Here is a 26,291-nt window from a genome sequence, read left to right as displayed (position 1 = left end):
GAAAGATCTACCCCTAGAAGGTTCAGACTTCAGCTTTATGCAAGAAATGTCCTCTCTATCTTGCATTTGAATAACTGAAATCTTATACTTATAAAGTATACTTGTAAAGGAAGAAAATCCAAGTGTCCAGTAATTACAACTTAAACTTAACTTAATGAAAATGGGTCTGAAAATCTAAAAACATAAATTTACAACAAAACAAAATTTTGCGGAGGCGGGGGGGAGGTAAATAATAAACTTTGAAAAAACCTTCGTCCGCCAAGGCACTGCGTGGCCAGAGTTGTAATTATTAGATTTTGATTGGTCAATATCTGCCTCTCCTAAGACATGAAACATTATAATACATTGCTATACAATATTTAAGACTTTAACATTCAAGGATTATACTTATCGATTACAATAAAAAGTTTTAAGTTAACTTAAATCTATTTATCTACATGATCGAAAACTATGCAAGGTGGTCAGAGGAGGTTCTTAGTTACATACTTGTTATAAAAATTCATCAAAATTGATACGTATGTAATCTGTTGAGTAAAGGGGTAAAAGGTCAAAACAAAAGGCACATAGCTGATATGGCAAAGGAATCACCAGGAAATATCCCTGGTTTTACAACACCATTTGTTGTTTCTGCAATAAAACAAAGAAAATTGTTTAAATCATGACCTCCTTGGAGAGGGAGGGGCCATATTGGTCGACCGATGTTTGACATAGAAATGTATATAAAAAAAAGTATATTAAAATCTTCTGGTGAAAAAATATAATCGTTTCGTTTTTCACAGTCAATTTGAATTTTTAGCAACCATGGTACGCATTGCAGATGTACAAAGATTGATTAATTAATTGATTGTATATTGTTAAATGTCCCTCTCGAGAACTTTTCTCTCAAATGGGCATACTACCACATGCCGGTAGAAAGAGCTGCAACTTTTGTCCTATACTCGGCACTCAGTGCAATTGAGTAGGGAGGGATCTTTTTTTGTACCAGCACCTAATGCGACATAGTCTGACATAAAGTGAAAACTCTGTAGAATGAAGAACGAGGTAATATTTTAATTTTCAACAAAAAGTTGTAAGAGACATTCTGCTTATAATCAATATACATGCATGATCATTTTAACTGATTGTTCTGTATATTCCATGACTGGCTTACTGTAATCCTTTCTATATGTTACCATAAGCAATGCCAGATGTAGGACGCCACGTATGTAATTAATTTACCTTTTTTTATTGTACATGTATCATGTTTATATAAATTTTTGTTTGAAATTAAGAGACAGAGACAGAGAGAGAGAGAGAGAGAAAGAGGAGAGAGAGAGTGAGAGGAATTCCAATCATAAACAAGACATATTGCTCTTTAAAAGTATAAAGATTTGAAACACTAAATTGATATTTTTATTGATACAAACTTACACACTGTTACATGTACAATTATACCTGCTTGAACTTGTTCGAATGTCTTTGCCACACGAGTTTTACTTGTACGGAGCAAATGTCAAGAATGTAAAAAAATTTCAACAGACTTACAAAGCTAACCAGAAGAATACACATTGAACTATTATGTCCAGTGTTGATTCCTTCTGTAATGTTCCTATACTGATCTGTTGTAAATATAAATATCCCATTCAATAATCATAAATTTTGTAGCACTTTCCTCTTGCTTTTGGAGAATGGTAGCTTAAAAAAGATTAAAACGTAAATCATTCGTATTCTTTTTATTAGCGAACAATTCAAGTCATTTAGGACTATAGCAAAAAGGACATACTAATATTTCTTCTTCAATGATATTGACAAAGATCTTCCGACTTTACATTCTCACACCAGCATATATACATTGAAAGTATTTTTAGTAGAGCGTAACCTTGCATTTAAAATCTAAAGAAAAACTACTTGTAAGTCACAGGGCTTACAGATGAATGTAGAGTCGGACAAACAGACACCACTTACATGATGCATGTGTATTACTGTAGACCCTCTGTTTTTCAAGCGAGAATATCAATTTATCAATAAATTGAATGCAATATTTTATTGATATAAACGCGTCGAATTCTTAATCCTTTTTATTAACAGTGAATACGTGTTACCATACAAAAACTACCAAACATCCACCATTCATATTGACAATGGTAAAGAAAATCATTGGGAATAATAAAAGTGTCGTAAATTTAAGATATTGGTTTATTGGTCAATAAACGACTTAAGAGTATTGTTCCTTTTATTAAATCCTGAATGTTCATCATGTTCCTTATAATTTCACTTCCTGATCCAAAAATAAGAATGCATGTGCTATGGTATGTTGCGCATCCATACAAAAACTGCCAACCATCCGTCTCTCAAATGATAACAGTTATTAAAATTATCATAAATAATAAACGCTTTGGAAATTGAAAAGAAAAGGTTTTGATGTCATTTTATCACAACACAAAAAGTATGGTTCTTTTCATTATAGCCTAAACATACGCTTTCTGTTACATGTGTGTATCACACAATTTGGTCGCATTATAAGGTTTTGTTTATCTTCCGTATACAAATCGGTGTACCTACAAATCAAGTCCTTTTGTTTATTTAGTGCATCCCAGGTGCGAATCTCTCGTTTGAATGCCCGCAAACCCGGTATTATAAACAGGTGATGAGTATAGAAGAAAAACAAGACTTGAATTACAAAAGTCTCATATTGAAAGAAACACAATGTCAAAAAATATTGTTAATGAATTAATGGATTAATAAATTCTAATTATAATTCGATAAAGTAATGAACATGCTCTGTTTAAATGATTTTACACCCGTTGACGTTTTCACAAAGTCAAGTCTCAAACTTGTCTTCCATTCCTGATTATAAGATATCATTAATGAAATGGGATGATAATAGGGGTTATATTCTATTAGAAACATGTACATAATTTTATATGATTCATTAATGAAGATAATTATTTGGTGCATATTCTTCTCAATTAACATTGATGGGTATTTCATTATGATTTGATTTATTTCGTAAAATTTATATTTTTCAAACTATTTAGGTATTTTGTAGTTCCTTTTCCACTTTTTGACGAAGATAGGTTAGCCTGAAACCATAATAATTATTATGTTAATAATTACTATTCTGCGATACATTACTGAGCGCATTTTTATCTTACCGTTTTTGCTACTTTGTTATTCATTTGCCACCTTATGTCGAAGGTAAGTTATCCCGGAACCAATATTATGGTCATACTTCATATTCCGGTTTAAAATTAAAAGACACATTTTAACCATTTGTGCTACTTTGTAGATTCTTTCCGGTGTCTTTGCGGGTGAAATGTTATTTTCATAGCATATTTGTAAAATATGAACGCCTTATCATATACCAGTCAAAAGTTACCACCAAACTTATTGCATTTTTGAAAATTAGGCCTAGGTCAATCGAGAAGGTCAAGGAGTCAGAAATCATAGCATCCTCGGAAATATCCCGTCACAGGTAATGCACATTTCAAATATAAAGGCTTGATCTTTTCTCATTCAAACATTATAAGGAAAAATATCATTTTTGAAAAGTAAGTCAACCTTCATGGTAAAGGTTATGGATAACATGGTCAATGTACCCCCACTCCCCTTAGCTTATAATAGCAAAGTCCATGATTTGCTCTGGAAGACACGATATAAGGATCAGATCAAAAAGTAAAAACAGGAGAGGTAAAACGGCACTACATAATAAAGAGTCTATGAAGGTATCAATAACTTGTATTCAGTGCCATAAGAGGAATTATGAATTAGAGATGAATATTTTTCCAGATTAAAGAAAAATAGCAGTGTCCATGTATTGCAATGGAGAAATTCAAAATATGTGCATTAAAATGTAAAGTAGGAGGTGCACTATGACACTATGTAATAAAAAATTTGTGAAAGTATCATTAAATTGCATTCAGTAGTATAAGAGGAGTTGCAAATAATATAAGGGTATCTGAACGGACGGGCATAAAGATGGACAAAAGGACACACCCAGCAATCACTAAATACTCCCTGTTTTTCGAGCGGAGGTATAAATATATCAAGCTCTTCAATATTTTTGGTCTGATTCAATTTTTTTCATTAATAGTGAACAGGTATGGGTGTTACCTTACAAAAACTGTCAAACATCTGTCTCTCATATTTTGATATAGTGGCTATTTAAACCATTGAGGATAATAAACGTGTCGGAAATTAAAGATATTGGTTAATGATGTCAATAAACCAATAAAGATTTCAGTTCCTTTCTTTAAAAAATACATGGACATGATGTCCTTTAAAGTTCCACTTCTTTGTTTATAAATAAGAATGATCAATGATATGTTGCCCATCCGTATAAGAAACTGCCTCTCATATAGAAAATACATATTACATTTGTTGTGAATAATTAACGTGTCGGATATTAGAGACATTAATTTATTTATGATTAAAAAAAGAATTAACTGTAATATTTTCCACACGTACAGAAATTTAAATAATTAGGTAATTTGAAATACTTATTATTCATTGATTAATCTGTTTGGGTGATACGTTAAAATGAATTAGAAAAAAATAGAGAAAATGGAATAAATTAGATCTTTGATTTGCTTACATAAAATGTACATCGCACATTCTGCAATAATTAACATCGATGCTTGACTGTATATATTCATTTATAGACAACTGTACATAGTATTTTCATTTCATGTTTTGAAATACTATGATTCTGTAATTTTTGTGCGTGCGTGGGAGTCAATGGGGAGGGGGAGATTTTCGTTAACTTCAAGGTATGGAGAGATTCTCGAATGCATGACTATTTCGAAATGTATAATTTTATGTGCATATATACGCAGCAATTTCCAATTAGAAATCAAATCCCCACAAACTAATATTTCCTTTGCTACCCTAAAAAATTTTGCCTCACGAAAATATGTGATTTTACGATTTATAGTACATCGTAATGAGTTTCCTTAATATTCAGTTTTATTGTAATGACAAAATTATTTTCCCAAAACAAAAATGCTATTCATAATCAGGTGAGTTATACATATAAACATTAATATTAACATTTCTGTTTCAATCTTCTCTCCCTTCTGAAGGTTGACTGTCTTCTCTAAGTCTTCTGCTTACGTTTACATACATCGGCGATGGTTTGCCGTTTATTTCATCCTTTCTTTTTAAACGAAATCTACAGACAAGAAAATAAAATATACATGATGGAAACATACTCTAAACATTTCTTACAAGATTTTACACATTTTTAATAAAATATATTCGTAAATGCTTTTAAAAAGATTCTTTAAAAGATATGATTTTCTACAATGTTTTCGAGAGCAATATACCTAATAAAGCACATTGCAGCAAGTATAATATGCACTAGCAAGGAAATTGTCAGTGCCGCCCCCAAAGCATACACGGTGGTTTTGTTTTCATCTGCAGCAGTAAGTTTACATGAATGTGTCTCCTCTGATAAAAAAAAAATAATACAATTTGATTATTAAAGAATTCTTAAAAATTTCTCCGCAATATGTTAGAGCAATTCAGTAAAAATTTAAACAATGGAATCACCCTATTGTTGTTTGTACAAGGAATCAATTTTTCAGCTGTTGCAGAAAAAAAGTCTAATAACGATTCCAGTAAACTAAAATATCTTATTGTTCAAATTGTATTAAAAAATAATACAAGCAAAACAATTGTGTAAAATATTGCGCTCTCAATTTTTATATCATTGTAAGTTTCGTTGTTGAAAGAGTCAACAATAAAAATAAAACCAAAATTATTCAGGTGGCACACATAGTAGCGTTAACGAGTAGATGAGTGAGTTTCTTAAAAATAATAAAAATTAATAAAATAAAATTCAGATGAGGTAAATGTTTAAAAAATTAAATTCATGCGTAAAACCTTTTATGATATCAATTAATCAATATTTCAAATGTTTACATTTTTTGTTAGATACAAATATAAGTACTTTTTTTTAAAAAATGATTTTACATATAAGACACAAAATAATTTGCCATGCCTGACCTTAAGTAAAAATCGAGAGATTTAGCAACATTCATTAACAGCAATAGAATAATATGCAGTTAATTTACTGTTTTATCTTTATGATCCTCCATCTCACATATTACAAACAAACTATTCATGTTTTTCCGGATTTCTCTCACTGGGCCTATATTACAACTTTTAACCGATTTATATACTGGAATACTGAACAAAACAATTACGGACTAAAGACAAACATTTTTTTCTGCATGGGTTACATGTACATGCGTTTGACCAATATACGAATAGTGTCCAAGAACACAATCTATACAGTCTGGCAATGTTTATTACGATTTCACTAGTCAATTCTGTTAAAGAATCTTAGCAATATTTCTTGAAATGGATTTCCTGCTTTCAATGAATGACCGATGTATTTCTTTAAATGAAGACTACAGTGAACCTATTCTTATTGAAAACGGGTTCTAACATAAAATTTATATTAAGAAGATAAAAAAATAATAACTATAATAACAAAATAAACTTTCGTACACCCGGTAGGATCTTTGTGCTTTATGAAATATAAAATGTAATCGGTATAATTTTTACAACCTGATATACTTTGCTGTCCAGATTTATAACCACAAGACAGATTGCAACGCTCAGAACATTCCGTGCCGTAAAATCCAAAGGGACATTCTGGAAGATTACGGTTTGATGCAAAAAATTAAAATCCTTGGGAAAACGATAATGTAAAATCTTTCAAATAGCAAATACAAAAAAATTATAACAAATCGTGTAACATTCATAAAACAGAACCTTCGTCACATTTCACTCCCATTGATCCTGCAGCACAACCGCCATTACAATATCCGGTTTCATGGTTACAATTCCTTATGTCTTTGCAATTTCCACAGGATGAGTTACACTGGTATCCATATGTTCCATTGGGACATTCTTCACATGAAAAAATAAATGAATTTTACCAATCATGTTGCAACTTTCCTCTCCTTTCCCGTCAAGGGATACCCACACACTTTTAAAGAAAAGTTTTATTCATTATTGACATTTTTTATCGACTTGCTTGAAATGATTTGCCCTGAAATGTTGATTACATATTTATTAATATCATTGAATCAACTTGCGATTTTAAAAGTAAATTAAATTATTTACGAAATATGCATTTTTCTCCAAAATATCCATTCTCACAGCCATTCAAACAAAACCCCGACGCCTTGTCACAACTCTTGGATCCTCTGCACTTCCCACATTTTTCTTTACAGTTCGAACCATAGGTGCCATCAAGACAAGCTGTGTTTGTACACACCAACATAAAGATATTTCAAAATGTGATAATGAAGTTTTAAACAATGTAAACAATGTAAACTTAATCATTTAATGGTAATGTATATTCATAATTGAATCATGGATATTAATAAACAATAGTCATTTAGACTGTGCTGATATATTAAACGATTTATGAGGATGTTTTTGAATGATTGTTTTATCGCACCTGTGTCACATTTATTTCCCTTTGATCCATCTTTACAACCTCCTTTACAATATCCGGTCACGTGATCACAGTACTCCATATCTGTACAGTTTCCACAGTGTGATTTACAACGAGGTCCATATGTCCCATTGTAACATTCTGATTTAAAAAAAAAAAGAATTGAGGATTGAAAAAGACTTACATATATACTTAAAAAAACTGAGGGTATTATGAAAATGGTGATTATCATAGGAAGTATTGCTTTCTCTTGATCCATTACTTTGGCATTATCTACTCTTTCCTTATTTTGTTCAATGACCTACTTTTTATTATGGCCAAGTATTTATTTCTGAAACAATCCTAGTACCCGTTATTCTTAGATTATAATTGTAAATATATTTTTATAACAAATTTATTTATCAACATCTTTGCATAACCCAATGACCACCAAAGAAAAGGAAAAGAGTTAGTATATTAATCTCTGTTTGCAAGTTAAGTCCTTTGTCAAAACCTCTCACTGTTTATCAGCATATTAGCTCATATTGTGCTATTTGTGAATTTACCTCCTCAGTAAAATTTGAAAGAAATACCTATAAAAGTTTGATTTGGAATTTGATTCTGTCAAATCTGTATCGTAAATCATTAAATATTATGCAATTAATACATTGAGGTTGGGAAGAAAAATAATAATACCTTTTTAAGTAAATGACAAAAAAGGATTAAGTTACCGGGTATTTTCTATTTATCAGCAATGTTCCACATATATACTACATTTAACTGGAAAGGGTAACTTAATTAAGTGTAAAACTTTTAAATTCACTTTCTGGACACAAAATAGTTTTAAAAATAAATTGCTCAATTTCAAAAAATTTACAAAAGGCAGATGTGGTGAAATCACTAATAAAAGAACTGTAAATTCAACATACTTTGATTGCAGTCTTCTTCTTGCCATCCATCTGAACAAATTCCACTCAAACACTTCCCATTCAAAATGTCACATGATTTTCCAACACAGTTTTGGGAGCAATTTTTGGTGCAATTTTCACCAAACATTCCATCATCACACCCTGAAGCAAATTAATAAAGTTTTTAATTATAGCATCATTTGAAAGTAGAACAGTTAAAATATTTATGGTCAATTCAAATACTGAAGAAATACAAGCACTTGTATTCTTCTTTATGTAAGTTTTTATTGACAACAAGGTTGATGGCAAAAGCGTGTAAAACCATTTTTCTCAACTGTTTTATTTAATCTATGTATTATTCAGTTAAAAGAGGAGTTTCTAGATCAATTTTTCTTTACTAAATTCTTTTTTTTTAAATCTAGTATTTTTGCTCATGGCTATTGAAGCCTGTGAATGCTTTTAATACATATAACTGCACAGGGTTATCATTATATAAAAAAAATTAAAATAAGATTTTTATTATAAAATCAAATTTTTTCTGCCAATTTTTAGCAGGCAATTGAAAACGTCAGAATTTGCTATTTTAATCAGGCAAAATAAATCAAAAGTTATATCAATATAATCGTTCAGTGCTCTTCTTTGAAATTTTTAAATATAGGAATGAAAAAGTAACTGTTATCATTAATGCTAGATTCACGTGCATACTAATTGTTTGTCCATCATTTATACAATGAATTGAAGAATCCTTTATTTCCCGATAATGACGAGGAGCATTCGGCGGATTTCACCAGGGGATAACTTCCATATTTCCCAATATGTTTTGGATCCGTGTTTGCTCTGCTTCTGATTTGTTAATTTTATGGACTTTTGAATTAAAATGTTTGTTATTTCCAATGTTTCATAAAGAAATAACTTTACTTTACCTGTTACAGTAATGTCGCAAATGAGAGAGAACGTTTCTTGAATGGTGACATCGTGATAAAACGCCCATGGTCTCTGCATTGTACTTTAACCATTATATATCTCTCTTTAGAAACTTTCATATCTGTTGAATTACATAACGATCCATCCTCCAAAGAATTTGAATTAGCGATAATTGAAAACTGTTCTTCATAGTTGAAATACTTTGTTTCTTTAAAAAAAATCAATGAAAACAATCATTTTTATACTAGTAGCCAAATGCAAATTCCTTCTTCTGATCTAAGGTATTTCATTAAACACCTGCATTATTTATGTACTATACAAATTGCAACTACATCAATGACATGTATATAAGATTTGAACTGACTTTTTTAATGAATTATGTTTAACATCTTGATGCATGATAGTATTTATCTCTCTGTGACGGTACATATTGGTGTTTTGTACATATTGCAGTCGGCTAAAAAGTTCACATTTTGTCCTTGCAGAACATAATGCCGCCAACAAATATTTTTGCTGAACAAATTTTCCTGTAGATTTGTGAAAGTAATTGGTGTATAAATCACACTACCACCTTCTGTTTGCTAAATCATGCGTCGCAATTAAAATTGTGACTTTACATGTAATATGCATTTTTTTAGTCTTGAACAATATGTTGCTGACTAGAGTGTTTTCTCTGTTGTTCTTGAGAAAAAGATTTAAAAAAAAAAGATTACTATACATTTTTTGAATATAAGCTGACTGAGGATGCTTCTATAATATAATCATTAGTAATAGTGGTCTTCTTGCTCTGGAAAATTAAACATTATACCTGTATATTTTTCTATATAAACTTTAAATAGCTATTGTAGCACTCTCTATTATATGTCTACAAATCATTTTCTCTCCCATCTCTCTCCCTCCTTTTCCTTTATTTTCTTAGTCTTTTACATTGAACTTATTGAATTTTCTTCAACACAATGTATACGGGACGAATTGTAAAAAATATTAATTTACAGTAAAAAAAAAATGCCTACGACATTATGTGTCAGTGAATTGACTGTAAACTTTGTCAATCATTATGCAAGAGAAAAAGTATCTCTCACTACAAATTATCGCGGGCGACAATATGTTAAAAAATGAGAGTGGGTAAATGTTGTCGCTGACGACAATGTGCAGAGAATGCCAATATGTACCGTCACACTCCACTCAGATACGAATCTCGAACTTTGTGTTAGACTGTATCATCTTGAATGGACTTTTTGAGCTTTTCGAAGAAATAATTATTTATACATAAATCAAGGAAATTCAAAGAATTATGGTTTCCCGCTTTCGATGTCTCTCTGTATGAAATGCCATTTTTATGGCATATTGTGTCAAATATGAATATTCTTATATAAGTCATTCAGAAGTTATCATCGAGGTTGATTTTAGTTTTAAAAAGTAGGTCAATGTTAAGGTCAAGGACAAGGGGTCAGAAATCAAAGCATGCTTGGAGATATCTTGTCACAGGAAATGCATAATTATGTCCAATGTATAAGCCCTGTCTCTTTATATTCAAATGTTATATAGGAAAATTATTTTTTTAAATTAGGTAGGACTTCAAGGACAAGGTCACAAGATAAATAATCATGGTGTATTTAGAAAGGTCTTCTCAAAAGCAGTAAAAGGCTTTAATATGAAAGCCGTGTTTGCTCTGCTCCCGTTTTGTATTGTTTAATGGACTTTGAGATTGAATACTGTTCGTTATCTCCATATCCTTATGCATTCTCATTCAAAAGTTATGACCAAGATTAAAGTTTTTGAAAAGTATGTCAAACGCTGAGGTCAAAGTCACGAGGATAAAAAAAAACATAGTGTATTCAGAAAGGTCTTATCACAGGTTTTATACATCTTAAATATGAAAGCCCTATCTCTTCTCATTCACAAGTCATAGCCAATTCAAAGCAATGTTTAATTTTTAAAAGCAGGTCAAACTTTAAGGTTAAAGCCACGGGATCATAAATCATAGTGTATTTAGAAAGATCTTTATTATGCATGTATAATGTTAACGTCTTATCCCTTCTCATTTAAAAGATAAGACCAAGATTTTGTGACGGACGGACATACTGACAGCCGGAAAGACAGACAGATGAAATAGATTTAATGCCCCTTCACTTTTGCAAATGCAGGGACAATAAATACATTTAAGGTCCAAGGCCGTACAGTGAGCTTGCTTTTTGTTTTTCTTCTCATTGTTTATCAAACATGAAAAACTTGATAAAAACATAAACAAGAGGTTCATGGGCCATATCGCATTGAACACATTGGCTAGGAAATAAAAGCAGTAACACTTCAGTATTGAGAAGTTTTCATTGGGGGATTTTAAACTACCAACTACCTGATAATGCTTTCATACAATTAATGCCTTAGCTGTGTTTTAGCAAATGATTTTTTTTTTTACCTTTTTGTACATTTAACACCCCCCCCTCCTTGTGGCCCATCCCTACAACTGGGAGCCCTCATTTGAACAGTATGACTTTTGTACTACCCGAGGATGCCTACATCTTAAGACGATTAAACATGTCTTTTCTGTCTTTGGAGAAAATTTTTTTGTTAATATTTCTAGGCAAAACTTTGATCCCCAATTATGGCCCACTCTACCCAATCCCTTCTTCCCATTCATGACTTGAACAAACTTGAATCAACACTACGTGAGAATTTGTACAACATGAAGATATGACCGATCATGGCTTAGTGATTCTTAAAAAGAAGATTTTAAAAAAAAATTCCGATCCATTCATACCTATGTAAAACTTTAATCGTCCATTATGGCCCCGCTCTAACCCTGGAAGTCATGATTTGAACAACTTTGAATCTACCGGTACACTACAATGTACCTGAGGATGTTTTCACATACGTTTCATCTTTCCTGGCCCAGTGGTTCTGGAGATTTAAAAAAAATCCGATTTTTTCCTATGTTAAACTTTGATCAGCCCTACCCCCGGGGTCACGATTTGTAAAATGAAATTGAATCTACTCTACACGAGGATGCTTCCATATAAGTTTCATATTTCCTGGCCCAGTGGTTCTAGAGAAGAATATTTTAAAAGTTTTTTTCGTATATATTCCTACTTTAACCTGTTATTGGCCATTGTTGCCTCGCCCTTCCCCCGGGCGTCATGATGTGAACAAACTTAAATCTACACTATTTGAGGATGCTTCAACATAATTTTCAACTTTTCTGGCTCAGCGTTTCTTGAAAAGAAGATTTTTAATAAATGCCATTAATTTTTCATTCATTCATAATTATCTCCCATTGGAAAAGGGCTTGGCTTTTTATTTGCACAAACTTCAATTCCCTTCACTTAAGGATACTTTGTGGCAAGTTTGATTGAAATTGGCCCAGTGGTTCTTGAGAACAAATGAAAATGGAATTAAAAATGTGAAAAGTTTACCATGACGACGACGCCGACGACGACAACGAGAGACAACGGACAAAGTTTGATCAGAAAAAGCTCACATGAGCCTTCGGTGATACCAAGATAAACAACAACTTCGTAGACACTCTTCACAGTTGGGAAGTCAATGTACAATGCTGTTCTATAGAAACGACCAATGTATAGACATGTAGAAGTATCCCCGTCTATGATAATCTTCGTTCCGTTGACTCTTTGCCCGTTTTCAATAAGAACAATTTCATCAGGGTCTTCTAACAAATTATCTGCAAAAAAGCGATAGTCAACTTCAGTTGTTTTAGCTTTTATCGAAAATCAAAAAGAATTGATTCTGCATACTTAATTGGTGTTTTTATTCTAGACTTGAAAAATATATCTGAACTAAATGCTTTTAATTAGCGTTTATTTTTTTCTAATAAGTGAACTTTAAAAACTCAATTTTTTTACCGTACGGTTACCTGAGGAGGGGTAGTGGTCGAAGTAACAGTGGTGTTATTTACATGGAGACCCCCAATACCCAAGATATCAAAAATCTGTGTATACGTAGCATTACACAGGAAGTCTGTGTTTGGTAATCAGGTCAACATTACGTGTTTTGTGTCTGGCTTTGAGTGAAACTACGCAAAATAATTATTTTAATATGAAATTTATTTGTAAACTAAACGCATTCATCGTAATCGTGGTAATGTTTTGAAGGAAAAAAATAATAAGATACATGTATATCGTTTTAGATTTTTTTTCCTTACTTAAAAAAAAAAAAAAAAAAAAAATTATGAGTAAAAACTACAGATTAATAATATTTATCTTTTTAAATCTTCAATAAAAGAAATTACTTGATTAAATAAGTCTGAATATTGAAATTAAAAAAAAAATGTTAATCCACCTATCCGTCGTGCAGGTGAACATGCATTTACCGCGATCTGAATGTTTTTTTTTTCCTGGCCGACAATGTTGTCCAAAATATTCCATATTTTTTATTCTTCGTGTGTTAACAAAATTTTATTGTTAGAAAGATTTCTTTAAGAATCGATCACTATTAATTATCTTCATATTTTCATTACCTATACATACAGACGCTAGAGAAAATTCGAGCATTAATTCTGACATCAATTTCTGTACAACATCGTGCGAATTGTAGCTATAGTACAAAATAAAACGTCTTTTAAAAACTATGTTATGCCGTTTATTAGCGCTGAATATTTTTCTTATATCCCATTTCTTAAAAAATAATTTAAATCGTCGAACTTCCAATTACAGCAAATAGAGCCGGTTTCTGTGGACGCTGTCTTTTTCCTACAAATAACGTGGACGATAAAACACTTACAAGTATTGAAGTAGCAAACAGCAGTGAAGATAGAAAAGAAATATTTTATCATGTCAATGTTTAAATAATCTACTTTCAATTATTTTTGAAATAAAATTCAAACACATTGGAGTTTTCTAACCCGCGTGTATACTATGCGGGTACATGAAAGCGTTTGACGCGTAACCAGATAATTGTTTTCAAAACATGCAAACTCTGATTATCACGAAGCACAGGTAGCTGACCTGTCAATCAAATAAGAAGCTATTGTTTTTTAAATGAATGACAGGCGGTAAATTATTGATATTGAATCGGGTAGATTTTAAGGGCGTTAACATAAAATTGGGTGTTTAATTGTCATTGCTTTGCCGAAGTAGGAATACACCTATGAACTAAAAAAATCGTAGTGCTTACATTTCACAAGCTTTGGTCACAAGGGAAGGTTGAAGTTTATTGAAAGTGGGTGATCTCTTGTGTCAATGTAGAAAGGTCAAAATATTTGTACTCATTCAAAGGTCTAGTTTAAATGTATAACATGTGATGTATGAAAGTCAAAATCACCAATTGTTCAAAGGTTATGGCCAATTGTAGAATTTTTTGTAAAAGAAGGTGAAACTCCAAAGTTAATGGGTCATATTTGGTGGTACCAAAAGAAAAAATACATTTATCTGTTAAATATGAAAGCCTTATCCTCACTCATTCAAAAGTTAAAGACAAAGTTAAAGATTTTGTGTACAGACAAACAGACAAAGAGGCAGACAGACGGACGGCGCAAACACTATGTACCCCTAAATTTTTTATCATGGGGGACATAAAAATAAAAACTAGAGGTACTGTGAGCGATGAGCTCACTAAATGATACCCCCCGCCTCCCATATGGTTATAACTGGTGAAAAAGTCCATATTTTCTTGTGGCCGGGAAACTCAAAAAATGTGTCAGATCAAAAAATAAAATAGGAGGTGCACAATGGCAATATGTAATAAAGATTCTGTGAAAGTTTCATCAAATTTCATTCAGTGGTATGAGAGGAGTTGCGGATAAGAGATGGGTACCCCAAAGCGTAACAGACGGACGGACGGACAGACGGACAGACAGACGGACGGACGGACGGACAGACGTACAGACGGACGGAATTAACGATTACTATATACCCTCCCGCTTTTCAAGCGGGGGGTATAAAAAAAGATTCAGGCAATGTACAGAATATGAACAATTGTAAGTAAAAGTATTCATCATTAAATTATAGTTGTTAGATGTTTATATGAGAGTAACTATTAGACAAATAATGCATTCATTTTTATTCATTTTTAAGAAAAGTTTTCAGATTATAAGGCTCTAATTAAAAAAAAATCTCTTAACGACTAAGTTTGTAGTCAATTGCTTTAAAATAACGCAGAGCAAACAGCTGCCTTATATATTTATTCTATTCTCATATTGACAGTAAATATATTTCATAATATGGAATATCATAGCTTTTTTAAAATTGATTAACAGATTTGTAATTTTTTTTAAATATATACGATGCATGTCCACTTAGAATCTCAGTCTTTCGACAATATTTATTTTAATTAAAACATGATGAGAATACACATCTTATAAGGAAATGTTCATAAACTTCAAAAATATATTTAAATACAGTTATTCGACGTACAAAAACTGTCTGCTAATAGTTTGAATTGCTCAAAATATGTTTGAAAACTCTACTCCTAGAAATAATTTCCATTTAAAAATGACGAAACAGTATGTACATCTGTTTACGTCAATGGTTTGTATTGCACTGAGAGACATAAAACCTGTCACTTGGATGCGAAGGCTCGCATCGCAAAAGCCGCTTGTACGATAAAAGATCTCCTACTTTCAAAGCGGCGATCACAGATTTAAAATAGTTATTATATACTAGCAATTGCAGTTGTATTGCAAAGTGAGTTAAACTGGAGCTTTGGAGTTCAATAAACTTACCGTAAGCCATGTTATTCGTTATCGAAAGAAGCAAAAGAAATGTCATAAAAACAAATAAGGAAGACTCCATTTTTTCACATTAAAATGGACAGCTTATACATCCCCAATTTTATTTCTTCCAGCAGGTTTTATCGATTAAAGTTGAGAGGTCATGGCGCATTTTTATATGCTAAATAGGAAATGATACTTTACAACAAAGAACATATGTTCCTGTTGTTTTTATATCGTCTTTGTTTGCTGATTCCTTTTCATATTTATTCATGAATATGGAGCATATGAAGTGTTTTCTTATTGAAAACTAGCTACTCTACTTCCTGAAATAACCAGCAAGGGTCTAATACAAAGGCTGTTTTTTTTATTTATAAATAATAATAAGTATCACGTTTTCAGTATTGACAAACAAATTGATACATGCAGAATATCAGCAGTCTAGATTAAAGCCATAATTAAATTTCATGGTCGATACAACGAGTTTGTCAGCAAATACATTTTATCGTTAAATACAAACCGTTAGGTCATAATTCACACAACAAAGTATCGACGGATTTTTCCATTATTCCCCAACCGTGACAGTAGAACATGGTAGATGTGACCGGTCATCAGGGGATGCTCACTTCTTCATGGCACCTGATCCCCCTCAGATGTTTTATAGGTCCATGTTTGATATGCTCCTGAATTGTATTGTGAGAACAAATACTGTTCGTAATTTACATATATTCACAATTTTATGTTTTGGAATTATAGTAAACGAACAAAAAAAGAAAACTCTCAAAACTTATATTATTCATAGCAGAAAACAAATCCTGCGAAAAATGTCCTTTGTTAATTAGAAATATAATTGGCACATCAGAGATATCTGTAGTTTTCAGACCCATTTCATGATTATTCTGTTAACTCTTAGTGGTATTTACTGTAAATTTGGATTATCTCCCTTTACAAAATTGGTTTATTTCTCATCTTGATATTTTGTGTATTCTAATAATTATATGTCATTAGGAATAATACTTTTGAGAATTTCAAACAAATTATTAAATGTCACAAAGGTGGAAACACACGACAAACTGTATTACAGACTTTTTATTCATTGAAGGAGGATAAGAGAACGTGTTTTAGCGTTGAAAGGATTATGGAAATAAGTTAGCCAGTTGATGGGTAACCGGGCTACAACTGTATCAAAATACTTATTGCATTAGAATAAATCTTTAAATCGATTCCACCTATTGAACAGTCTTTGAGGACATTTAGTTTCATAGAAAGGGTTAGAGTTCGGGCTTGAAGAAAAATGTAAGAATAATCACTTTTTTTCATTTTTATTCAAAACAGTTTGTATTGTACACACATGGAAATGAAAAAAAAAAGTTCTGCCTAATACATGGATGACAGTATTATTAAAGAAGATGGGCCGATAAGGCGGACGAAGTGCCTATAGTGCGACAAATAAGAGGTGAAAAATTTTATCTCAATTATATCCAAATTTTATCTGATATTTCATCTAATATTAAAGTATACTTAATGAAAAATCTCTACAATTTACAAAAGTCTCGGCAATACTGAAAATATTTTTCTACGAAAAAGCATACACACACTAAAAAGAAAAAAAAATCGATAATTCCCTCATACTATAACAAAATTTATCAATATAAGTGGGTCTTCCCTCCATTTTTGAAAGATAATCATAAAGTTTGCAATAAAATATACATTTTTTGGTTTACAAAAACATGGAGCGAAGACCCACTATACCTTAAAAGTACAGTTTTATTACAAAACATTTGCATCTTTCTGAAAAATACTTCAAGTCCATTAATTCAAGGGTCATATCACAAACATGATTTAAATGTCCGAAATTTTCATGAGACACGTAGCATAGTAGTTAGCGTGTTAGTCTCAAAGCAGTATAATACGTCGGATTTTTATTGCTAGGGGTTCGAATCCCACGAATGTCATCTTATTACTTTTATAAAATAAAATTTTTTAACGAGATTTTTTCTCTCAGATGAGTTTTTTTTCCATAATTTTGATAATGAGAAGTTAATTTAAATACTCAATTCATATGTAGAATGTGATTTCTTAATATCCGACGCTATAGGCATTCTGCCCGCATTATTCACCCATCTTCTTTTTTTTCAACAAACAGCGCTTTAAATCATTTATAAAAAACAATTCAAATTTGTAAGTCAATGCAACAATACACAATTTACAGGAAGATAAAATGGATCCCAAAACACTGGAAGATGGAACACATACAATTGAGGCACAGATAAAGAAAATGTCATGTGGCGAATTAACCGATTTATGACAGGCCATTAACTTAAGAGTGTACTTCCTTTCATAAAATCATTTTCATACTTCCTTATTTGAACAGCAAAAATGCAAGTATTTGATATAATGAACAGCGTGAGAATACTATAAAATTTCTTTGGACCCCTTTGACCTGACCTGGCGTTTATTTCCACCACTTATGTGACGCCAAATCTTTTTTTTTTTTGCCTGACATAAAATGTTTGCTTCGTCTCAAATAAAAAACTGAAAATTTTACCTGATTCAAAATTTGATTGAAATTTTATTTTTATAAGGATTTCATTCTTAAAAATTAAAGCAGATGAATAATATTTCTCTGTTGATTACGAAAGCCCAAAAGGCTCATTCGAGATTCGTGTTTCAAAATACGAGATTCGAAATTCGATATTTGAAATTCGAAATGCTAAAATGATAATGCAAGAAAAAATATTTTATGTATTAAAATGAAATAAAAATAAAATATGGATTACATTTTGAAAAAAAAAAAATTCTAATTAATCAAAACAGTAAATACGTATAATATTGAATATTATATGCTCTTATCGTTGATTTTCGGATTAAGTAATTTTTTATTAGATCAATGATGAGGGAGGAAATTATTACTGATTAGATATGAAAGATTAATTAAGAATCTCTCTACAATGCACAGTAATTAAAGGGTATATATTTCATTGAATTTATAAAGGGTACACTTGTGCAGTGAGACTTGACAGCTGAATCGAACCGTAGAGTTATAAGGTTTTACTAGTACAATTTAGTCTTTGACCATAACGCAATGGTAGGAGATTAAAATATAAAACCATAACGCTATAGTTCTCCGGCTAATTAAGACTCATCTACTTATTTGATATCAGATAAAATAAATAACGTATTTATTTTATTTCATATTGCCAATCTGTATAATGTTTAATGAATTCAAGAAATCAAAACCTAAGGCCAAGATAAGTAATTGAAAACTAATTTTTACGTATTTCCTCTATTAGGAAAACGAACGGGATTTTTGTTTAACAATACTACGTTGCCTTTCAAGTTTTACACAGTCACATTTTCATTAAATATTGTGTTTAATTTGGAATAATAGGCAGATAGGGTGGGTAGGGTTGGTGTTATTGTTAATCTTCAGACACTTGTCACTCATGTATATGTTTATTAATACGTCATCAACCCTTTAAACATAGTAGACAATACAAATATATATATACTCCTGATATATATAATAGATTTAATATTTAAGACGCTTTAACACGAATTGAAATATATCTTGCTGATCAAAAATCCTATAAGTATTTAAATTTCCTTCTAATTAATATATAAAACACTCATTCTTGCATTGTTATTTAATCAAATGACCCATTTGTTATAAATATATTTAACGATTTCTTGATAATAGAAACATAATAAAGGGGAGTAATCAAATGTTGAACCCGCTTTTGATTGGTTAGTCTTGATCTTGAATCTCGAAACTCGAATTTTGAATCTCAATTTCGAATCTCGTATTTTGAAACTCGAATCTCGAATCAGCCTTCTGGTCTTTCGTAGTTGATGGGTAATTGTTCAAATCATAAATAATCATGAATTACTTTCAATCTGATTAAATCTTATTTTTTCTCTTAATTAATCTGTTCTTAGTTTTTTTTATGTTTCTTGATAAAATATTAGAAAATGGGGATAATTTCATAAAATTTTCTTTATCGTTTAGTATCGTAAAAAGTATTAGTGAAAGATTATCATCACCAAGAACCTCGTCTGTACTGTTTTTATTGTCAGTCTGGTCTTCATGTGATAGTTGATTGTCTTTATTGTTTCCGTACCTTACATTTAAATACACAGGTGAATGTTTACCAGTACGTTTATCCGTCAGTGCTAAAGGCAACCCTAACAAAATAGGAAAATTCTTACAGATACTAGAGAAATATATTCAAAACCAACACGAATTCATTATTACTCAGAATGAAAAGTATTATATTAAAGAATTCAAGAAAAACATTCGTTTTCTATAGAGAAGGTCGCAAAAGGGGTTATAGTTCTTGTATAGAAAATATGAATATACGATACCTTCTAATACAGACTGCTAGAAGAATAAGATTCACTAGAATTCAAACTAGAAGTAAAAACATCGAAAGCAAACGCCTTTGTCTTGTTATTATCTTCTATTTTAAGCGCACACTTATTGGCCTCCTGTGTCATAATAAAAAGATTTTTTATCGATAATCATTAAAATCACTATACCTTGGGGTGGGGGGGGGGGGGAGGCAACCAAACAGGTGGAAAGTACTTAATAAGTCATATGATCATATCACATAAATTCATTACATTCAATTAATGATTAAGATCGAGCAATCGTTTCTATCCAAAATTTTTACATATTTAAAGACGTTGGACAATATCTTTAAATTTAAGAGCTTGAGTTTCTAAACCACATATCGTCCTACACTGAATTAAGTTCAAAGTTCTATATTATTCAACATCCTGTATATTGCATTGTTAATAGAATGGATTTTGCAATTAAACTCTTTTATTTGGTCAATTATTGGCTGTTGTCAAACTTTTTTCATACTGAATTGTACAATGTTTTTTTTTTCTGTTTATTTGCGATGAAACGAAAAGTGATGCATATTCCTTCTTAGTACAAGATCCCTCCTCTATTCGTAGAGGCACCTGTCGATTCTGCTTTTAATTTGTAATGTTTAATTTATTGTTTTATAATTTGTCTAATTTGAACTAATATTATCACTCATTAGCTTTACATTTATCTTAAAAAACATCATTTTCAAATTAAAGCCATGAAAGAGACAAGAAAATGAATGAAGACCCTCGATACATGTAACCCGTGTTATGATATAGAGATGCTTAATTATCAATGTAATACATGTAAATAAAAGTATTATTGATGATATTTCTACAACCTGATATCTTTTGTTGACTAAATCTATGATAACAAGAGATATTACAACGTTCAGACCATGGACTCCATATAAATCAAAACGGACATACTGCAATAATGTAAGAGGAATATATGGGAATCATTGCAATAAATGTTTTCAAGAAGACAAAAAAGGTGAATTTTCTAATTCTATATTGAAACAAACCCATGCCACATTTATCGCCTATCAACTCTGCTGCACAGCCTCCATCACAACTTCCGGTCATATGATCGCAATCTTTCATGTCTTTTCTCCCTCTGCACTGGCCACATTTGCTTTTACAATTTGAACCATACGCACATGTACGTACATGTACATGTACCATCAAGAAAAAATGTTTTTGAAAAAAAGGCTAGATGTAAAGACATTTTGAAAGTAAGATTTGATATTGGTGCCAAGTAAGACATAAATTAAAAAAAAACCTCAAAATCGTCAAAGTGTTCTGAAACGTGATTCGAGTTTTTTTTAAAAATATCATTTCAAACTTTTGTCACATTTATCTCCCTTCGATTACTAGTATCTCAGATACTAGTTTTACTAAAAAAGAGCGTCTGGAGTCGCGAAGCAAGGAGTTGTTTTTTACATCGCGGGATCGAATTCCACTGTGGGCGTGGGACGTGGAGACCGATCCTTCGGATGAGATCGTATAGACGAGGTCCTGTGCCGAAGTAGGTGCTGGAAAAGAATTGTCTTACGCCGACCACCGATATTAAACATCCTTTAAATGCTACTTTATATGCCCATTACATCGCAGGCTTATAATATTATGTCAAAATATCAAAAAAGATGATAATTCATCAGCATGCAAAATAGTATTAGTTTTGGTTGAATAATATTTGGAACATTCAAAAAGATCTCTTTTTTCTGGACAATCCTCGTATATATGCACTATGGGAATATTCCTTTTCTAAAAACTGTAAAAAAAAAAATGACACAAATCACAATTAATTGAAAAAAAAATCAACACGATCAAAATATCACGTACACATGTATCACAGAGTCCACAGCTATGAACATATCATGCTTTATAAGTTATAACACATCTATGACTTCTGTTTCTCATTTTCCCAATGACGCATAATTATGTATATCCTGAGCACTTGCACTGTTCTGTAATGATTCATAATAAATGTTAATTTCCGCTGTTGATTGCTCTTCCTGATTCAGATGTTCAACTGATGACTCCGCGATCTTAAATTTAACATACATTGGAGTTGTCCCCGATAAGATGTCCTTCTTATTTAGCCTTAATCTGCAATTGTGTTGAAATTGATTTGAACTTGACAATCTTCCTTTCATTACTGATAATGCACAAACGGAATAAATCGTGAAAATTTAACATACCTTAGGAAATACATAATAAAGACTCCAAAATGTATCAGAAGTGACACTTTTAGTGCAGCCAACAAGCCATACACTTCTAAACTGCATTTCCCACTAGAATGAGGGGCTTTGGTCACTATAAAAGAAAACAAACGTAATTTTTAATGGCAAATTATTCAATATGAAAGAGCTCGCGATCGGTTTACTTCATGCATAAAACGGCATTGTAGATGAAACATATGGAGATAACGAACAGTGGTCCAGATCAAAACTCCGCAAAACAATACAAAATAGGAGCAGATCAAGCACGGACCTCCAAAACATCAGAGGTGGGATCAGGTGCCTTCAGGAGTGAGCATTCCCTGCCGACCGGTCACGCCTACCGTGTGCTCCTAGTCATGATCGGGAAATAACGAAAAATCCGTCGTCAATTCAGGAAATAAATAATTGACTAACAATAAGTATGAAAAACATCAGTCAGCATTTGATTCAATGACAAACTGCATTTGCTGATAAGGTCATTATATCGACCACTGAACCCACGAAACGATGACCCCAAAACGAGACTGCTGACACCTCTGCCTCATCAACCTAGATATACCAAATTATTGACTGACACTTCACGTCTCTTTTTGAACATCAAAATAAAGTAGAGATGTACTATACTTTTCCAATGATTTTTCTTCTTCTTAAACCCAAGGTCTTGAAACACAGGCTTTATGAAATTGATATGTTCTTGAACTATACTGTAAACAGGCATATTTGAGTACTTTCAGAGAAGAAAATAATATGACGTGTTTTGTAATTCTCAGAATCAGTTATATCATTTACTATTTGCTTATTTCAGATCAGAAATGAAACTTAAAAATTTGCTGGGTTTTTTTTTTTTTGTAGACTTTTTCAGAATATGAAAAATTTGACATATATACTACGTCATAATGCATTAACCTTCTAGACATTTTTATAGGCATGCAATCAACAAAGACAAAGGTCTACTTGATATTTAATGCATTATTAACTAACATTAAGCAGTTTCAAATTTTTCAGTTATTCACAGGACCATAAATGAATCTTGTTCTTCATGATATTTCGTACATGTAACCATCTTAACTATTATACATGAATGTATACATATAAAAGTATGTAATATTACGTTAATTTATCGTGTAGAATATTTGTACCTTCCAATTCTTCACTATCTGTTAAGCAGAGAGCACAACACTCATCACAATGCTGGCTTTGATTATTCCTAGTGGAGGTCATTTCCCTGCAAATTTCTGTACAGTTTGTTCCACAAATCCCTTCGGGACATTCTAAATGAAGGATATGGAGGTAACGAACAGTATTCAATATCAAATAAATTATGCGGAAATGAATGTGTTTTAAAATACTTATTCTTTCAACAAAGATACCTTTATCCAAGACGAGATAAATGAACATTATGTTCAAATAATTTGCTTTTTATAACTGATTTTTTTTCTTTAAAAAAAGGGTATTTTTTTTTAATATTATTTTGGTGTTATTCATTATTGATGAATTCTTGTGATTTCATGCATAGTCATAGATGTAAAGGTTTTGCAACATATTGAATGAATAGAATCTGTAGATTATAAATACACACTAACTAATGTCACAGTTATTGCCAATATACCAATCGTCACAGCCTTTCGAGCATACACCAGTCACGTGATCACAATTTCCGACGCCATCTTTACACTGCCCACAAAGTTTAGTGCAGTTTGTACCATATCCACATTCTATATATAAAAAACAGATCAATTCACACATTGCATTCATATATTTAAAAAGCTAAATCAATTAACATTCATTTGATGTAAAAAAAAAGATTATTGTTCTAACAAAATTTTGCAACGTCAGCATTTAAATATTGTGAAGAATTTTATGTATAAAATAACTTTTTATCCAATCAAATACATCGTTACATCCAGAATTAAATTATATGTAGATGAAGAAACATATAGAGTAAGGAATGACTCCAAGGGGATTATAAAACAGCATAAACTGGCCAAAACCAGGCTATACTCGAATAATTAGGTCAAGGGGTATGTATTTTTTGTTAAAAAATCAAATGATATATCTTGTTTTTAAAAACATCTTTTAAAACAGTTTTAGCTTACCAAATTCACATAGGTTTCCATGGTATCCAGAAAAACAGCTGCACGTAAAGGACACACAATTGTTTGTACATGTTCCATTTCCACAAGGACGGTTTACGCACAATCCTAGACTATCTGTAACAATGTCTTCAAATTAAAATATCCAGACTTCAAGCACATAAAAGCTGTTATTTTATCTAATAAATACATATAAACCCATCTCAGTCTTGGTCGTTTAGAATATTGAATTAACAATTAAGAATTGTAAACAATGTAACAATGAAACAATTAACAAAGTAAAAAAAAAATTACATTAGAAAATTTTCGTAAAAAGTACATTACTGTACAATTTCAAAAACAACATTTTGATTTGTTATCCAGAAAATGAGACATTGTAAATTTAAAACAAAACTGACAAGACCTACCTTCACACGTCATATTCCATCTCAATGTCTTGGGACGGCCAACGTGGGGGTCAATCCCAAGAAAGGTATTTGTTGCTTTTATTAAGCACGATCTAATGTTGCAACAGTTAATTTGAAGAGCTCTTGTAACATCTGCTGAGAATTCATTGGTGAAATATTCTCCTCGTGTGAACCCTACATACTGACCTTCGGGACATTCAAGAACAGTTTGACTTCTTTCCCTCAGAGTTCCTATCAAAATATTCTCTGATGAAATGCGTTAGAAAAATTGTGAATTGTACAATTACTTTACATTTATATATATTTAAATTAAGGTTTTAAAATCATGAAGCCTCTTCTATTATACAGTAGCACAAAGACGTTGAAACACCAAAATTTATTATGCTAACTAACTTTGCTCTTATTTTGTTGGACTATATGTTGGAAAATAAAGACAATAAATTAATCAAACCGATACAAATCATGAACAGGGTACATTATAAGCACGGGCATCTTAAACATCAGATATCGGATCATGTACCATGGAAGAGCGAAATGTCCAGATCGTCCGTCATGCATGATTTGAAGTAATATCCTTAGTTATAAAAAAGCTATTAATTTAACATAGGTTAATTAACGATTAATGAAATTAGGACTAGATTCCTTATACATACAAACCCTACATTTGAATTATTTCATAAAAATTAGGTTTAATACATGTAGAATGAGAATAATTACAATTGAAATAAAAGTATTAAATTTTTAAAATTAATCTTTTCATCTGGCCAATTAAGGCAGGGTTTTTTATTTATTGAAAATTACCAAAAAACGATCTAAAAGGAAAGTTTTATACTATATATAGAAAGACATAGCTTGAGGCAATTACATATTTGTAATACTTTGTAAAAATAAAGTTGAATATGTAAAATATTTGATCAATTACAGTAATGCAGTGTAATTATTTAACTTTAGAGAGGGATTTTTTTTTATTTTTATTTTACCTAAAGTAGGTCAGACGACAACGAAGAAGAAAACTTTAATTATCATGGAATTCCTTTTAATCAAAATATGGAACTAAAATCTATACATCATGAAATCAAGTTGTTAATATGACACGCACTTATATATAACCATTACTGAACATCCAATAATACACTAGCAAGGCCAAATATTCCACAAAAGATATTGTAAACAAAACCTAACTGAATTAATAAAAAAAATTAACGTACCATATGAATCTCCATACACCATTGAAAGGGAAACGAAAATTGTTTTTATAATTAAGGAC

The 26,291-nt window shown here is 31.2% G+C and overlaps 2 protein-coding genes across 3 annotated transcripts in view; both read right to left on the bottom strand.

Moving 5' to 3' along the window:
* Window positions 1-16,060, bottom strand: part of LOC134277369 (cell death abnormality protein 1-like) — a 72,948-nt gene extending 56,888 nt beyond the window's left edge. The window contains exons 1-7 of one of the 2 annotated variants that reach the window (XM_062759711.1): window positions 15,938-16,060; window positions 12,758-12,940; window positions 8,359-8,499; window positions 7,454-7,591; window positions 7,114-7,251; window positions 6,760-6,897; window positions 6,553-6,639 (exon numbers count right to left, since the gene is read on the bottom strand). In XM_062759711.1, the coding sequence (XP_062615695.1) occupies window positions 6,553-6,639; window positions 6,760-6,897; window positions 7,114-7,251; window positions 7,454-7,591; window positions 8,359-8,499; window positions 12,758-12,940; window positions 15,938-16,007 (895 nt within the window). In that variant the 5' untranslated portion in view covers window positions 16,008-16,060. Of the gene's footprint in view, window positions 1-6,552; window positions 6,640-6,759; window positions 6,898-7,113; window positions 7,252-7,453; window positions 7,592-8,358; window positions 8,500-9,260; window positions 9,470-12,757; window positions 12,941-15,937 lie in introns of those variants that run through there. The other variant, XM_062759715.1, reaches the window with a different exon arrangement.
* A 6,012-nt stretch (window positions 16,061-22,072) lies between these two features.
* On the bottom strand, window positions 22,073-25,037 carry LOC134277365 (multiple epidermal growth factor-like domains protein 10). Its single transcript, XM_062759700.1, has 6 exons — window positions 25,025-25,037; window positions 24,621-24,746; window positions 24,108-24,239; window positions 23,664-23,795; window positions 22,504-22,618; window positions 22,073-22,411 (listed from the first exon to the last, which is right to left on the bottom strand). Exons 1-6 carry the CDS (start codon window positions 25,035-25,037, stop codon window positions 22,219-22,221), a joined length of 711 nt encoding a protein of 236 aa, XP_062615684.1. The 3' UTR covers window positions 22,073-22,218.
* Between the last annotated feature and the right edge of the window lie 1,254 nt (window positions 25,038-26,291).

This window comes from Saccostrea cucullata, unplaced genomic scaffold (assembly GCF_032062105.1).
Source record: "Saccostrea cucullata isolate Sc308-1 unplaced genomic scaffold, CSIRO_AGI_Scuc_v1 ctg697, whole genome shotgun sequence".
NCBI lineage: Eukaryota > Metazoa > Mollusca > Bivalvia > Ostreida > Ostreidae > Saccostrea > Saccostrea cuccullata.
The sequence above is the reverse complement of the archived record's forward strand: the minus strand, read 5'-3'. Positions and strand labels throughout refer to the sequence as shown.

Bases quoted from the DNA above. Each gene is read 5' to 3' on its own strand.
- LOC134277365 (XM_062759700.1), bottom strand. The intron at 22,619-23,663 runs GTACAAATATTC...TTTCTTTTATAG, and splicing joins AGATAGTGAAGAATTGGAAG to TGACCAAAGCCCCTCATTCT. The intron at 22,412-22,503 runs GTATGTTAAATT...ACACAATTGCAG, and splicing joins TTTATTATGTATTTCCTAAG to ATTAAGGCTAAATAAGAAGG.